Here is an 18253-nt window from a genome sequence, read left to right on the forward strand (position 1 = left end):
GTCTCACCGTGGCAGCTGACTCACTCGCGAGCGAGCTGCGCGAAAGGAAAACCGACGAAGCCGCGCGCGCACGCACGCCACGCGAGATTGCAACCCTCTGACACAAACGGCACCGCGGTAGACTTTTTCTTCTTTGATAACGATCGATAACGAGTGCGTTTTTTTTCCTTTTCCTGATACTGTTTCGTCTCTACGTGTCTTTTTGTTCAGTTCACACTTGGATGATTTATTTGTAAGTGGCCATTGTCATGGTAAATCATCGTACAATATATTTCACTTGCATCGTGTAGTGTAAATGGATGTTAGGAAAGTCACTTGTGTACCCTGAATGTACATTTACATGTTTGATTTTTCATTTATCTGACATCCAATAACCAGTTTGACAAATAGTACTGATTTTCCTTATTCCCAAAATTCTTATATTAATCACTGTAGAAATATCACCTGAGTTACATTACAATAATTTAGTTGCAACTACATTTGGTTCATTACGATAGTTGGTAATATAAAAGACAACTTGAAATTTTAAAAGTGGTAAATTTTCGTAACTGTCGAATCAAATACTCACACGTAGATGATATTAATTACGGCATGAAAATACGTTATTTAAATATTTACGATCAGTGTAAGTTATGGATTGTTCTTACATTCATATGCAGTTTTTATTACGTTTTAAGTGTCTAAATTTGAATATCTTAAACGCGAATTAGATGATACTGATTAAATGAAGATTTAGGTTTAAAAATTTATAAAAATAAAGAATTATTTATAATATTAACGTAATTCGATCGAAATAACTTATTGAAAATAGTTTAAAAAATTTAACGCAATATTTATTGCAAATATTAAAATTATCGATTAATTAGTTTAACCTAAAGTATTTTTATTTATTCGAACATTACAAAGCACAAATATCGCTCTAGTTTTCTTCGAAAATTTGTAAAAAAAAAGTATTTCTTAGATACAAGGTTTTGAACTCATCAACACCATGAAATATAAAAGCTTATATTACAAAAATAACAGAAATCTACTCAATAAAGGACAAGAAATAGAAAATAATTTCGAGTATAATGAACTTGAGCTGGTTGATTTCCGCGTTGAAAAGTATCAGAGAGCGCGCAAGCAAGTACAAACGGAGAAAAGTAATAATTTTTCTGAACGAGCTTTGGTGATTTGGCGACACGTGAGAATCCAGTAGGAGCCTATCCTATTTTTGAGCATCGATCGGTACATTGAGCGTATATACGAGTTTTATTTTCGGCGCGCAGAAGCTCCACGAGAGTCCGGGAATCGGTGAGCCGCTCGCAAATCTTCCACGCGCTCGCGCGTCTGTCATCCGACAGTCGTCTCCCGCCCATGCTCTTTTGCTCTTTTATGTGCTTGCAGGCTATTCCTTGAGTTTATCAATGTAAATGAATCTCATCTTGTACATATATCTGTAATGTTTAGTGTGTACTAAAAAACGGTCGTTTATCTCATAATTTTCAAGGATGATACAACGTTTTTTTTTGGATGGTCACTTGAGATTTCGAAAATACTGCAAAAAATATGACACAATGTTTGATCTTGGAAGTAGTAAAAACGTCTAAAGTGCGATTAATGCTGAATTGTTACGTTCTAAAAAATAAATAGTGAAACTTTATATTTAAAAAGAGTAGCAAAGACTATTGCCACTCGGTTTATTTGAAGTTTAAACAAATTATTTTTTAGTAAATTTATAACATTAAATATCTTTATTTTTCAATCGAAATTCTACCGTCAGCGATTTCAATCTTACGCTTAAAAATATACTTTATAATATGTTGTAAGGGTTTCTTCGTGGTATTAAATAATCGCCACTGCAGAATATTAAACTTCACCGTAGATTTAAATAACCGACTGATGATAGTGTAAGCTTGGAAAATGTCATTGCTGATTTATTTGGACATATTAATATTGAAACTGAAAAAAAATTGCTATTCTTCGTGACCTTCCGAAGTTCAGTGCTCGTTCGAGATCAAGGTTCCAGGCACATTCTTCTTTCGACGCCGAAAGAAGCGCCTCGACGGATACGTAAACAGGGCGAAACCACGATCCGAGTAGTAGCTAAATAATCACGTGTTTCCTCATCGTAATACATGAGATTGTCTAACGGTTAATTTGCAAGTTTATTTTTTCAAAAACGTTAATGGAAAATCTATCAATGGTACATAAATGTATACAGTTCTAAATGTACATTGCACCTGATTCAAGATTTAGGCCAATTACAACAGAAAGTAATTCTTCTTTTTTCTTATCAGTCTATTTTTAATTAATTGCGTTTATTTTAGAGGTATTGCTTAATTTTGCCAACTTTGTTAGAAATAATATATTGGCAAAATATTTATTAAGATTTTGTTAAAAACATAATGGTACAGTGTTCGTTTTTGTATAAACTGTCAATTTTCGATTTAATAAAGACCTATTCTCTTGATTTCGAATCGAAACAATAGAATTTCATGATATTCGTTTTTTACAAATAAAAAGTCGAAGGCTATATTTATGAATCTGACCAAACGCAAACAAGAACGAATCGTTTGAGATATGTAGATCGTAAATTATAAAGATAAGCCGGTATTATTGCATCGAGGAATATCGTAAAGTACAATAATCAAGCGTGTAACAGTGACGCAGTTTGAGACGTTGACATCAGAAGCGATATGCAAGGACAGGTAGAAACGGTAGGTCGCAAACCGCATCCAGTAATAACTAAAATCGTGTCAGTTTCGGAAATACCCCTTCTTAGAGAAAAAGAGAGAGACAGACATTGCAAATATATGCATGTATATATACATGGGGAGGGCGGTGGGGGGGGGGGGGCACCGCGTGTATAGCGCCGCCTGTAAAAATAGATTTGCTTCTATATTTAGTCGGCCTACACTCGGTATCCGGCCAACAGTCTTCAAAGTGCGTCGGACTCTGCGGACTTCTCGAGTACCAGCTCGAAAGCTGTCGATTGCCTATCACACCATTTTATCCTCTCTTTGTTTTCCCTTCACTTTCACTTCTTTTTTCTATTAATATTTATCTCAATAGTCTCAAGTGTATGGTACTTCTATGACTTTCCAATGGCAAACAGCTATTTTTATTCATCATAGAAATCTATCTCTCATCTTTACAGATACCTAAGGCCAATATTTTTAGATTATTGAGATCATCTGAACAAAAAGTCATAGGCTTTTAAAAAAACTTAGTTTCGTGATCTCGACCGAACATATAAACTAATTATTCAGACTTTTACATAGACTCATATGCCCGTTCATGTAAAATTACACACTTTATATGATTTAATATAGTTTACGTGACTATCTCTCGTATTTATCGTAATAATCGCTATGACTGAATCTGTTATACATTCGTGGAATCGTAGCAGAGCGTACAATTTTGCTACGGACCAATTGCGCTGTTTCAAACTGAAGAATTGTATTAAATGTTTCGATTTAGTAATAGTCGTACTCAGTACATCCATTTCCGCAAGTTTCTCAAGACAAGCAATAAAGTAGTACAGAATTACAAGTTGACTAAACCAAAGCCACAGTGACATAACATTACCACGTCGTAGAGCGTGTGTATATAATGGGCCACGCGCTGTTCCGGAGTCAGTTCTAAGTAGACTAAACAGTTCAGTGCCATTCGGTTTTTCTAGAAGAAAAAGTGACACTTTTCTTACAGCGAAGATAATAATTATAGTCACTAAGGCTTTATCGGAAATTTTTATAAATTGTGCTTAACTTTTATTTTCTAAGCTCTTTACTATCCAGAAACAATGATAATGGATTTGATTATACAATTGTTACTTCAGTTTCATAGTCTTTGGCAATGTATGAGAGTAAAATAAGCAAAATATGAATTACCCGAAAATCAAATTGTTCTAATTTCAGATTTTAATAGGTTGATCGATTGATTATTTTCCCTGGCTTAATGTTCCATTAGAAACTGTTGTATATTTGCATAGTACGTTTGATATGTTAGATATACATGGTTACATAGTTTATTTTTTTCTTGTGTACATTGACCTTTTTTCCTGATTTAACTTAAAGCTACACACGTGATATAAAAATGTTAGCTCATGATTAGAAATCCGTTTAAACAAAATATAAAATATTGCGATTATAACTTATCGTAAAGTGTTCAAATAAATTAGTTTCTACGTGTATATTCGTATAAAGCTTTCGCTATGTTATATATTGTTTGCATTTATAAGTTTCAAAATTCATTTTAACAACAAATTTAGATAATTGAATTGAATTATTGGAAAAAATGATAAGCGAATAAGTTTACATGTTTTCAAATATATATCGTGACTCTATGAAATATAAATATAAAGTTATCATTTTCATACATTATTGTAAAAGCTTTAAAAATCAGTGATAATGGTTTTCTTATGGGTCAAGGTAATTGAACTATTTAATAAAAAAGTATAGATTGACGTGCATCATCTTATAAATGTAATGATGCAGGCAAAGGTTGCAATACGCAAAAGTACATTCGTCTCAACAACGGACTATTTCGTCTCCATGAACTCTTGGGGTCAAATAACTTTTGGTTGTGCTGTTCCGTTTTAAAATCGAATTGCCAGATGCATTATCGGGAGGAGTCCATTACAATAGCTCTTTCTGCGTTTTCGCACGTAATTCCAAAGAGACAGAGAGCGTTGTACGTGCTTTATTTCGAGATGTTTCTGGCTGACAGCCATGCGACGCTGTTACCGAGACGCAGATGACGCGACCCAGAGACAACTGACGTACCAGCACGTTACTTTCTGCTGCCATTTTCCATAATTTTTTCGGATTTATTAGTTTATTTTTCGTTTGGATACCATCAACCTGAAATTTATCTAAGCTTTGTACCCGTGTTTTGTAAATGTAAATGAAATCTGAAGGTCGTTTATACATTCTGGTCATTTTCGAATCTTGATTAAAAATCGACCAAGCAGTCTAATATTTAGTTTTTCAAAACAATTTTAAAAAAAATTACGGATTGAAACAAGGTCAGTTACATTATAAGAAAATATCGATCTTAAGATCTCGACATTGTCTCACCGACGACCGTTTGATTTCTGCAGTTTCACGTTTTCCTCAAAATTCGTTCAAGCGTATATAATTCAACCACTTTCAACATAATCATTACTGCAATAGCTACAATAAATTATTAATCATACGATTTATGGATATTATTCTATTATAATTATAACAATTAATGCAAAAACCATTTTTACTTTTATATATATATATATATATATATATATATATATATATTACTGTATCGATGAAATTTGATGAAATCGAATTTCTATGAGATTTTTGAAAAAAATCTTGACATTCGTATGGTTTCTAAAAATAAATCATTTATTAACGAGACGGTAAAATAAATTACGTACTGATAATTGTCAAGCAATAAACATTTAGGCAAAAGTAGCATCGTGCAGCAAGTTTTATGTCTAGTCAGTGTCTACTACGGCCATGCCTATTCTATTCCTGTTACGCACTGAGTTACATCATAGACCATATCGTTTCTGGTATAGCGTGAAAGAAAGAGAGAGAGAGAGAGAGAGAGAGAAGGAGAGAGACAGAGTCGATCGGACGGCAACACGTGGCATGAGTGTTTTCTAATGTGATATGCTGGCAAAATTTATACTATCCTCCAATATGCTATTAATCTAGACTCGCTTAGCGAGTGTGTGACACTAATTGATTATTCCTATATGATCTCGTGGACAATTGATGCTAACCATATGCTTCTTTTCGAAAGCTGTGATGTTATATTTCATCTTAAAATGTAATTTTGAATTGTAATTTTGAATTTAATTATTATTGCTTTCACTACAATATAGTATTAATGAAGTAAATACTGTTAATTGTTTCAGAAATGAAATTGGTAAACAGTAAAAGACTTTAGGCTCCTAACTTCGGTTTAATACTGAAGAGCAAAAAGGATGTCTCAACACCCCTCTCGAGGACCTCCTTATGGAGGTTCGAGCGGCTGGTCACCGGCAGGTCGGCCTACGGCACTGAGTCCTTTTAGACCAGCCTCCCCTTACAGTCCAACTCCAATGCCTTATCAACAGCAACAACGAGCTCCTCAAGTTTACCATCCCTTAAGTCCGGTACCTATAGGCGTACCTATCTCGCCGGGTATATCGCCTGTGCTTGGTGGCTCAACGCCAACTTCAATACAATGCCCCAGTCCACGCTGGCCGTCGCCAGGAATGCCGGGTAATACTACGCCCAGACCATATTTCCCACAACCACAGGTGAGCTTTCGAATTTGGTTTATAAATTAGTTTTTATTAATTTCGAAATAAGACTTTGAGTGCCTTCATCAATAGGTTAATTATGGTTTGGGTTTAAATTGATAGTCACATTGATTCAGTGGGTAAGAACTCAGGTCTCTATGCAAGAAATCGCGGATTTGGACCCCTAGGCATATTTTCAAAATATTTTCAATAATTTTCAAAAATGAAATTTACCTTAGCTCTTGGTGATTTAGATTTTACCTTAAACTGTAGATCCAATCACGATGTATACGAAAATTTTTCTTTCGAAACTGATGAAGAGGTTCATCATTCATCATGTATTTTAATATTTAAGTACTTTCAATAAGCTGTTTAAAAAGTAATGTTTTGATGTTCATGTGCATATAAGAATACACATTGACATTATAACAGATCTTTACAATTTGAGAAAAAAGTCATTAAAAGATTTTACAAAAATTTGAAGTATTTTTGAACATTCATCCCAAAGTTTTACTCATTATTATGAAAAAGACCATATTATTTTAGTATTTCGTCGATTAAATTGAGTTCCAATTTTAGGAAAGAGAAATTATGAAAGTCTAAAAATACTATTCTCACATTGAATTGTTACATTATCACTTGAAAGCTCAGACTCTATTTTCACACCGAGGATTCCATGCAAGCTCAATTATTTTAAGATCCCAGCAGCTTAGTAAAATCGTCTCTATTTCTCACAATGTATAGTTTAAATTGCAAAGTTATGCAGCTCCGCATAGTGAAAAGCATAGCTGCAGGCACGGATTAAACTTGCAAGTTTGCGCTACTCGAATCAAGTGCGTACTTGTTTACGTTAATTGGTCTATTCTGGTTTTGTACTTTAGAGCCCCTTGAGTTATGAGTGTATGTCACCTCAACCGTGCGGCCCGCCCGAGTACCTAATAGCACCCTATCGTTCGGGTGAATATGAGTATGTTGGTGTACCACTGGATCCGGGCCCTGATGACGAAGATTCCGGTCCTAGTACTGCTGAAATTATAGCTAGCCAGAGTCAAGATTACGTCGACGAGAAATTGGCTGAATACCAAGCTACTATTTTACAATTGCAGGGTGAGTATAAATTAATTGTAACTTTGAAATTGTTTTTATTTTTGATTCTTTACTTTCTTGGCTATGTTGTACACGGCATACATTCGATAAATTTGCTGATATATGGGGTCTATATTAGTAATTGATTTGATTTACTGGTGAATTGAAAAACCTTGACGTTATCAATACAAATTAATGTATTGTTCTTGGTTACACAATAAAAATTTAATATCAACAGTTACATGAAATCAAATAATTGAGCAATCATTTAGAGTTATGAGAACGAAAATTGCGATGACATTAGTACATTTGAATTGATATGAATTGAATAACTATTTCTTCAAATGAAAGTGTAATGAAAGAAACTGCAAGCTTGTTTTTTACAGCTAAAAAAGTAAATATTAAGCGATAAAACGAATCAAGGTCGCTTCTAACGAGCGCGGAAAACGGAAATGTATATCAGGCTGCAAAATTTCGCTTTGCCGATTCAAGGAATTCGAGTTAACTGTTTTGCCTGCGGGTGAGAAAAAACGAACACACAATAAATCATATGCATTTTCTTATATCTATTTTCTAAAAAAATATAGTCTATGAAGAACTTTGCAAAAGAAGATTCTAACGTACTTTTTTTTTAATAACCTATCGTTTGATTGACCGGTGTAAAAGTAGAAGATTAAATTCGTGTACGTTTAATTCCTTTACAAGTTGTTCAAAGTTGGCATGAGTTCTCCGAAGGACAATGAATTTGCCAAAAGCGAGAAGATTTATATTTATTTCAATTAAAGCTTCATTTTTAAGTTAACAGAGTTTAACTTTCATCTAGAAATAGACATATTTAGATATATAATTCGAAAATATGATCTATTCAGTGAGTCACATCACTACAATAACGTCTCTTCAATTTTATATTATCAAAGCATAATTCTCATTTCCATGTGGGATATTGTTAATGTATTGTAAGAGAAATTTCGATAAATCGATATTGCATTGATAAGTTGCAAAAGACGCAAATATCTTTAGTCGGTAAAGAAACGGCACATAGAAGTAGAATTGACAGAAACACACGACAAGACTCATGAGTTACAGATAACAAAAAGTTATCTGCGCACTCTAAATTACGCGTGTATGAGTGTGCCCGTACAATCAAAGACAAGACGTGATTTGCAGGCGCGCATCATCAGCAGTGTTACGCGCAGGATAGATGCGCGGGCAGTAGTATGTGCGCCGTTTATAAATAGGAATGACGAGCACCTGCCGCAACCATTCACACTCTCGTGATCGTCCATTCGCTTCTCTCTCGCTCTTTCTCACACTTGACGCCAACGGCAGAAACGAGGATCGCTCCCCCCCCTCCCCCCGCGCATGTCGAAACGCTCGAGAGAGTTCTCGAGTTCGCGCTAATTTGCAGTTTTTTTCGGATGATGATGCGTGCACTCGGCTTGCATGAAGCAATGTTCACTTATGTGAATTCACGAATTTGCTTTGAACGTCTGATGGAACGATTCCTTGAACTATTTTTTAAAGTAATTCGCGTACGTTTAATTAAGTCATCGAGTCACTTCACTCAACACTGATTTTTCAAATTCTAAGACCAGTTAGTTCGTACTACTGCTATTAATATTTGAATATAATTAAGGAATCCTGAAGCATCAAAAATACAAAGAATCTTCTGACAATCTCATATGTTTTAATGGGTTGCTATGTTGTGAAAAGAAAACACCTGTCAGAAATGCCATGCTTTTTGGCGACTCTTCAAACGTTATTGATGTGAGCCAGTTTTCATTTACATGCCGTCCATTTGACTCATTAACGAAAGCAGCCCCAGCGTAGCATATTCTTAGACCTGACTGTAAAGCTCGAAATGCGAATCTCGGTTTGAACGCTTCGAAGAGGCCGGTTAATAAAACAAGTTCAAGGTGTCTATTTATTTCGATTATCCTTGCGACCATCGTTGTTAGTAGTTGTGAATAAGGTCGATTTCGCAATTTCATTTCTGATACATTTTTTTTACAAACAATTATTTACAGAATCCAGTGCATACGACTTTTTTAGTATTTTCAAGTGGAAATTGATTCGCTACAAAATTCTTTCCTCAGCGAAGACCTAAACGCTCGTGTTTCTTTGAACAAATCAGTTTCGTATGAATAATGTATGTAGTTGGCTCAATGGAATTGCTACTAAAATTTGAAAAAGGATTCCTCTTAATCATTGTTGCAACTGCGTCCTTGATCATTCATTTATAAGTTGACAAAAATAAAAATAATATTGAAATAGCAATAACTTTTGCATATTGTACAAAAATATTGAAGACGGTTTGACGCAGTGTTGGAAGGGTGCTCTATTTGAATAAACGATAAATGTTATTATTTCGTTTGAAAGATTTCGAAAGAGAATTTCTGAGAGACGGCTCTGATGCAATATCTTGAGTGCAGATGAATTATTGAAGAATAACACTATGGCAGAGCTTGCAACTGTTTGTTTAACAATCGTATTTGCACACACGAGCTGTCCAGTAGCTAGACGCGCCAGTCACGTTTTTTTCATGAAACTACATCTTTGCTAAAAATATCCAATTATGTACTACTACGACTCCACGTGGCTCAAGGTTGAAAGTGATGTAACTAAGTAAATCACATTTGCTAAAAGTCTCAAATTTTCCATAAATATTTTCCTATAAACTTACTTATAGTGCACGAGTCATTTGTTTTAAATATTTAAATAATAGTATGGTGCACCGCAGGCTGCTTTGCATTAATTTTTTTTTCCGTACAAAACTACACATGTCGTTGTTAATTGCAGTTGCGATCGTAGCCGACCAAGCGTTCTTAATGCACGTCCAATTATATATCATTCAGCTAATCCTACGGCGAATCGGCTGTTTGATTTTTCAATAATTTAAAGGGAGGGTACGATCAAAAAAAAAGAAAAGAAAGTGTGGGTGCAGCGCGCGTCCGTTCCTGTTCGCATGACCGATCGATTAATGAAGCTCGACAGTCATCTGCTTGTACACGTAGAGCAGCGAGTGCATAGAAGATATTCGTATCGACAATCGTAACACGCGGTGTGGGTCTATCGGCGGGCGTCAGTTACGCGATTGAAATCATAGCGATGCGCGCGATCGAGACGATGATCCTAGTCACTCGCGAATGGGCGCGCACAGGCAAGACGAAGCTTGGCTTCGAGGATGTACATATAGGCACAGCTTTCGTACGTTAAAACGAGAGTGAAGTCGAGCAGCTTGACATTCCCATAGCGCGTGTTTATTTCCTCCCTCGACTTGTTTCTAACAAACATTCAAGTCGCATAAATATTGCCTTTGCAATACTATGAATTTGATTGTGAATGCTTTTGATAAATAATTTTTATCTTACAAATTGAAATATTATTATTACTACATATAGGAGTACTGCATCAACACTTCATAAAAGTATAATTTTATTCTGTTAAAACCTAATTGTAATATCGATGGCAATGACGTTACATAATAAAACTAATTTTGACAGATGACGATGCCCAGTAGATAGGTTGTCGAATACGAATATATTCACCAATAAAGCAACGATACTTCGAAGTAAAATTCATAGAAACATGTGACAAGCATCACGACACGTCGATAACAAAAGGCCAGCTCAGCCCACTTTGAAATGCGCAAGTGCTCAAACCCTTGACGTACGTTATTGTCGGAATGTTTACTCGTATATCTGGGGCTCGTGATCGACAGACACAGATGATGAGTACTATTACGTGCAAAATAGATTTTTATTCATAGTTATAATCCATAAATATCAGTATTACAGAAACAATCAGTCAGACCATAACAAACCCTTATTTATAACTAGTATTTTTATTACAACTGTAATATCAAGTATATTATTAAAGAAATTTTTTTTTTCATATTTTACAGTTTGATATGACAAGGAAATTTTCTTTAATAAACATTGTAGTTTCTTTGAAACGTTTCTTTTTTTGAAAAGCTACATAATATCTCATTATTATCAACATCTATCTTTTCATTGAAATGTCGGATTCAATGACATTCACTATCACTATTCCAATTCTTAACGTTCTCCTAAGGTTTCCATCAAAATGTCAAATTACTTTCTACGAACGAAAGTGAATTAATATTATTTTACCTTAATCTCAGAACAAGGACTTTATACATACCTACCTAGTTCTTTTGCTTATACAAGTTTCCTGAGCGCAAAAAAACAACACTATTTCCTCAATATACAATGTATTTTTTCATAAAAATAGCCCCTTAGAAAAAGAATACGGTGATATATTGAGTAGCTGCAGCCTAGTGGCAGAAGAACGGCATAGTTTTAGGGAAAGTACTTCGCAGGTGAACAAGTGATTTAACTCTGACTTCCAGGATCAATGCTAAGGCTGATGATGTATGCGTGTGTGCGCTCGCCTCCGACGCTATACTGAGCGTATCGCGGGGTGTTGTAGATAAAGCATGCGGGTCAAGCAGGTGTTCGGAAGTACATTTCGCAAGTGCGGATACACGCACGCGTTACGCGCGAGAAATTCGACACGGAAGCATGCTTACACAGCGGTTAACTCTTATATAATTGTGTAACGCTGATTAAACCGCTGATCGACCCTTGTGGCGGTCAATAATTGAAAGTCATTGATAAGGATTTTAGTTTTAACACGGCTGTGTCGTCATAATTACTTTTTTCAAGCGAATCGCTAAAAATAACGGTGTGGAAATATACGTCATTGATAATCAAGCAAGTAACAATTGATAAACGGTTCTTTTATTTGTAGTTTGTTCGTGAAGCGTCGCGACAAATTTCAACCTCGTATAAATAATACCAAGATTCCTATAAACATGCGTAAATAGCAACTAATCAATTTCTTTTATAACCATTTATTTATGCATGGATAACAATGTGACCGTGATAAGTTTGTAAAGACTAGTACGATCTATTCTAAGTAATTTTGACGACACAGCAAATGCTCACGCAATACTCTTTCACGAAGAGCCGTAAAATTATCACTCTTTCAAATTTACGATCTACAAACAACCTGTCGCGTTATGTGAATTCGTACAAAAGATTTTTCTTTTATGACAGTTTCTCTTTTAAGAATGATTTTCAAAATTTATTTCACAGAGTTTTACTTTTAATTAGTAAATTTTACAAATGGTTTTGGTGTTTTATTAAAATACAGTAACATAAACTCAAACGGTGCCAAACCAACATTCGAAAAAGCGATCTTGATAAACGTAGTATGTTTATCTACATTATCAGAGCTGCATACACAAGCCCGGTTCCTTTATTCAAATTATTCATGAAACCGGTAGGCGCAATATAAGTGCACGGGCAACGCCTGCGTCATACTGTTACGCAAGGCTGCCCTTGCCAGAAAGTGTTACATCCCATCTATACTTGGTGGGTCAATATAAAAGAACCATGAATCTTAGTTAACTGGCGATTTGGTAAACAGAGTTTTTTTTCGGATTATCCTGATATTATCTAATTCTGACGGAGTAGTTTGATAAAAATTATAGATAAAATTGATTGGAACGTTATCAGAATGTATATATATATAAATACTACCAAGTAATTCATCGAAATATATAATTTACAATAAGAGTGATTAGGAAATAAGCATTTAACAAACAAAATATTAATTGATAACTATAACGAATTCTGAAGAGATAAAATGTTTGTTAATGCCTTGATTAGAAATAAGTACTAGGTTTATCATGTATGTATGAATACAGTAATTTAAGTATAAAAATTGATATTTGACTTTGTCATTTATACTTTTATTTTTACTCTTGATGTATACGAGACAACATGATTTATCAAGCATATTTTTTTATTTATGGATTAGGCTTGTTACTTTTTATTTAGTGAATAAATTAATAACTTAATTTTTTATTTTAAATGCAAACTTCGAACTGAAAAAGTATTAAAACAAAAATGAAAAGTGTTTGATCGGTCGTCTGACCAATATGGTTATTACTACTTAAAAAGTCTAATTTCATTTATATTTATTGATTATGGGTAACAGTCATTATCACTGTTGTTGTTTCACTGAGTCTATTTTTGCGTCAGAAAGCCAGTGCGTATCAGCCAACTATTAAAAATACCTAAATGAATTGTTGCTATTCAAAATGAAATTAGTTTCAAATTAAGTGTAGCGTCAGCCGCCATCATAACCAAGAGTATACATGAGACAAGACAGTTCCGCGTAATCATTCAACCTTGCAATTTCGTCAAAGTGCACAAGGGAACCACCCCCTCGTGCACTGCACCCTCAACCTTTGTAAAGAAAAACTTAAAAAAAGGCAACCACGCGTGGTTTACCTTTGTTCTCTACGAAGCGGAAGGACACTCTCTTTGGCTGTTAGAGTGGAAATAGCGGCGCGCCTTTACGTGTACACGTCGAAGGGTGAGAGGCGAGTACGCGCAGGATCGTCACCCCTTCGTGCATGTGTGTATATGTGCATGTGTGCATGTGTGATACGTACAGGCGCCCCTCCACTCCAGTGGCTCCTGGCGAGCCGACTACTACTACAACGATTGCTGGAAGAAAAGAAGGAGTGGGTCCGTTGCGCGCGCGCCAGTATCGAACCGGCGCCTCGGCAGGCCACACGTTTCGCGCAAGCGTCGTCGCCTCCAAACGAACAGCTGACATACACACGCGCTGCATACACTTGTTATTGTTGTCGTCGTAATTGTCATTGTCCGCTTTTTTCATTGCCTTCGCTCGTTGCGGCCGCTGGTCGGACGCGTTTTCGGTGATGCTGATGCGCGATTCAAACGAGGCGTCGAAGTGATTCTTCTTTTTCAACGAGAGTATTAGCTTTTTACATTCCTACAGAAAAATTTGCATTCCTGAACTGAAGTTTGACCATTGTGATATATACGTTCGTCGTGTAGAATAAGTGTGATAACGTCAATGTGTAGTTACGTTAAGATAAGTCGTCATCGTGAGCTCTAAGAGTGTGAGAAATTTATGTAACGTTGATAAGAGCGCGAGAGCTATAGCTGCCTCTCTCTCTCTCTCTCTCTTTTACTCGCCGCAGTTTTGAAATGTTTTTCGTAGGAGGTAAGCCAGAGCGAGCACGAGCGAGCTTGGCAATCACGTGCTCCAAGTCATAACCTAGATTAGGCAGCTTAGCTGCTGCTGTGTGCGGAAAATCGAGCGAGTCCAAATCAATTTGAGCCCTCTTGCGCTGCACTTGTTTCCGTTAATGCTGCCTCGCTAAACACTCCCTACTCGGAGTTATACAATCAAAGGCAGCGGCACAGAGAGGAAAACAAAAACTGAACGTCAAATGCTCGGCTCGATAACAATTATCATGCGACTGAGTCAACAGTGGACGACGGCCAAGGGCTCGAGATCCTTGATTTGATATTGAATACGGAGGTTTGCTGCTCTAGCAGCATGTCACGAAACACCGGCACCCCCACCAGCAGTCCGCGACTGCCACGTGCTGGCCAACAGCTGCGCGAACGCGTCACTTTCTTCGAGCAATTATCCAGCCCTAATGCCCAGCATCGATCGCCGAGCAATGAGGATATATACGATGAAGCTGTTGTGGTCAGGAGGTCCTCGTCGAGGGCCAGCAATTCCTCGTACGAGGAAAGTTTCGAAAGATTGGTCGAGGAAGGCGAGTACAGCGGAGCTAAGGTGGTTAAGTTCGAAAAGATCACCGTGAAGAAAAATGTTAGGGAAGTCACGGCTTCCAGTTTGAGGTTCGTGAATGTTGAGTTTTCTTCCTTTTGAGGAATTGGTAATTCATTTTTGTAGATGGAAGCGAAGTCCTGTTCTTAATATTATTATTCCCAGTCAATCATATTTTAGTTTGCTGTGGAACGCGATTCCAATTAAACGAAATAATTTACACGAGATTCAAATTTTTAAAAAACTTGTGGAAAATTAAATTATTTTTAATGTAAAAAACGAGAAACAAATCGAATGACGCAATTCCTGAAAAGAGAAAAGAAACTCCATCACGAAATGCTTTTGGTTAAATACAGTACAATCGTAAGCAGTACCAACGGAACATCGAGACAGGTGATTCAAGGTGCTGGTCTGACGGCGAGCAGTCGGACACCAAGCGAAGATCAGGCACTCGAAGACTCCGCATACCAAAGCCATAGTCATGGTTTACATGGTAGCAAATCCAGTTCTGTCGCGTCATCCGTAAAATTCCCCTCGGAGGAAAGTTTTGTGCTCAGACGGACTCCGACATCGTGTTCATCGAGTCCCATGGAGGATAAATCATCCGCGGAGTGGTACGCCGAGTACCGAAATCAAAGCTTCGGCAATATGGGAAATAAGCCTGATTACGTTCGAAGCAAGAGTCAGTTCGACGCTCACATCGCTGAGATCAAAGGTAGAGTCGTTTTTACGTCTTTTTGTCATTCGTGTTAGTCTTAAAGCTTATTTGCACTGAAAAAACTCGCAAAAAAATATTTAGGAAGTTATTGTAGGATTCGACGAAGAAACGATTATTATAGTTTATGATTTCCGGTTATTGTGCTCGGAAAATAGTATGGTTGTAATTTTATACTTTTCAATGACTGTTAGAAATTATTTCTAACAAATTGTTGCATCGTAAAAATGACTAATTGTAAAAATTTATTTAACTGCCGTAGTAGTACAATTTACTACAAGAATAAATTTCAATATTTCCAGTTTATCACAAAAACTATTTAAAAATTTTGAAATTACTTTCCTATTGTAATAGAAACAATAAATGATTGAATGTATCTGAATGGGAATAAAATTTAAAAAAATATTGATCAGCTTATACAAAGTATTTTAATTCGTAGATAGCAGTATTTTATTTATTTTATTAATGATACAACCGTTTGAAAATGCCATATTCGACTCTAAATATTCACAATTTTTCAGTTCAAAATAACAATTTACTATTATTGAAATTCAAACTGTTCATATATTTTATCAGAATCATTCTTTTGAATAATTAAATGAACCGTAGCAGACAAATTATTATCCACTTTAAATTACATGAGCGCGTATAAAGTTGGACACCGGTGAAGTCATGTTAATGACTGAAGCGGTGACGCTGTAGCAATCTCAATTCCTCAAGGTTATCCAAGCCGCATCTGCTTTTTTTCCTTCTTCTTGTTGCACTAGAAACCTTTCTTTCGTAGTTATTTTTTTCATCGCCAATTTTCGTTTCTCCTGCAATTTATACTCTCTCATTCCTTCTCCGCCTCTAGAACAGTTTTTGTTCGTTACATTTCGAACGTAGCAAGCTTTTGTTTTAGACTCGTTGTTTGGCAGTTAGTTCTAATTGTGTAGCATTTTCTCACGATCTGTGCTTTGGTTCTTCTTAATACGATGGAAAGGTCGAGTAATTATTGTTGTTATTCTTTTCAGCGCGAAACCCTTATTTCAACAGTAAATTTGATGAATTCCCGTTATTGTTACTACATGATTCCAACAGTTAATAGAAATTGTGAATTAATTCTATAAATTAATGACGGTTAGAGAAGCTTCCAGTAGCTGGTTCAATCGATGAACATCGTTAGCACTACAAACCAAATATTTGATCATTCAAGTTGTATAGTTCGTTTATCAAACGCAATTATTTTTATTCATCCCGTTTTTTTTTTATTTCTGGAAGTCTTTGTCACAGTTGATCAAGTTAAAATATGTTTACTCGGCGCAGACCATTGTCAGTGCAAATAAAACCGCACGAAATGTCTTAAGGCATGATACATCAGCTAAATTAAACCATCAAACGATTGCTCCAGTCTACATGTCTGGCGTGAATCGTTTCGCTAACCAGCTTCATTCTTTGGCTTATTTCTCGCAGCGCGCCGCGAACTCGGGTGCGAAGTGGCGATTCATTCAAAGATAATTGGCTGCAGTCGCGCTCGATCGATAGATCCCTGAGCTTAGATAGGCTTCAGAAACGCATAACCAGCTTGCTCTTCTGCATGATAATTTCTCGTTGACCAATGAAGACTTTCTCTTTTTATGAAACTCGTTACTCGTTAAGTGTTTTGTTGACTATTACGTTCGAGCAACGCCATTTGATCAATCAGGTTTATTGTTTATTAAATTGTATTTGCTTTTGAACATGTGAGGTTGTTTTTTATTTGAACTCGACTGTTCGGAATGTCAATTAACTTTGGATAGCAAAACAGTAAACTGAATATCTAAATATGTAAATATTTTTTTATATATTTTAATTATGAGTGCATCGCATGTGATTATTAATATTGCAATTGAAATATATCGGAAGTTTGAACAAAAAGGACAATTTCTTTAATTTTATATTTTTATAATTTTTTCGTTTGAGCATTTTACGTTTTACTTATAACGATAGTACGTTTGAATTCATCAATCGTATTAACAATATGACAATTTTATTGATCATGTATAAGTAATTATCATCATCATTTTACTCATCAGAATATTTATACCGACTGAAACAACAGAAATATATTTTACATCGATTGAATTTGAATCTACTACTATAAATATCAATATAGACATAAAAACAGAGCTTAGCTAGGACGGCCAATTTTCATCAATCCCATACTAAGAAAAAGGGCAGATGCGTCGAAATAAAATGAATAGAGAGGGGGAGTTTAAGAGATGCAGTACATATGGGAAAAGGTTCATGCAAAGACAAGGGCGTTGTGTACGTCGTAGGTTTAGTCATAGTCGAGGAGGGAGGGGAACGCAATATTCTGCGCTCAAATGAAAAGCATACTAAGGCCAATCGATACTGTAATGCTCTATTGACTTTGTCATGAAAAATGATGGAAAAATATGAAATTGTTCACTCGACCAACGCAATAAATGTTACAAGTTAAATAAATAAAAAAATTTACAATATGAAATCAAGTTTTAAGATTAAAAAATTGAATTTTATCATCTGTAATGTATCTTTCATGAAAAATTCAT

At 35.6% G+C, this 18253-nt stretch overlaps 2 protein-coding genes across 2 annotated transcripts in view; both read left to right on the plus strand.

Annotated features, from left to right (window-relative positions):
* The first annotated feature begins 5953 nt into the window (after positions 1-5953).
* Positions 5954-7501, plus strand: LOC131665216 (uncharacterized). The gene is made up of 3 exons (XM_058936960.1): positions 5954-6271; positions 7135-7360; positions 7479-7501. Exons 1-3 carry the CDS (start codon positions 5954-5956, stop codon positions 7499-7501), a joined length of 567 nt encoding a protein of 188 aa, XP_058792943.1.
* Positions 7502-13942: 6441 nt separating this feature from the next.
* Positions 13943-18253, plus strand: part of LOC131665248 (muscle-specific protein 300 kDa) — a 92690-nt gene continuing 88379 nt past the window's right edge. Inside the window, exons 1-2 of the mRNA XM_058937013.1 lie at positions 13943-15057; positions 15343-15701. Coding sequence (XP_058792996.1) covers positions 14747-15057; positions 15343-15701 — 670 coding nt within the window. The 5' untranslated portion in view covers positions 13943-14746. The remainder of the gene's footprint in view (positions 15058-15342; positions 15702-18253) is intronic.

Source organism: Phymastichus coffea, unplaced genomic scaffold, assembly GCF_024137745.1.
Source record: "Phymastichus coffea isolate CEN01 unplaced genomic scaffold, Cenicafe_Pcof_1.1 PCOF00048, whole genome shotgun sequence".
Taxonomy (NCBI): Eukaryota; Metazoa; Arthropoda; class Insecta; order Hymenoptera; family Eulophidae; genus Phymastichus; species Phymastichus coffea.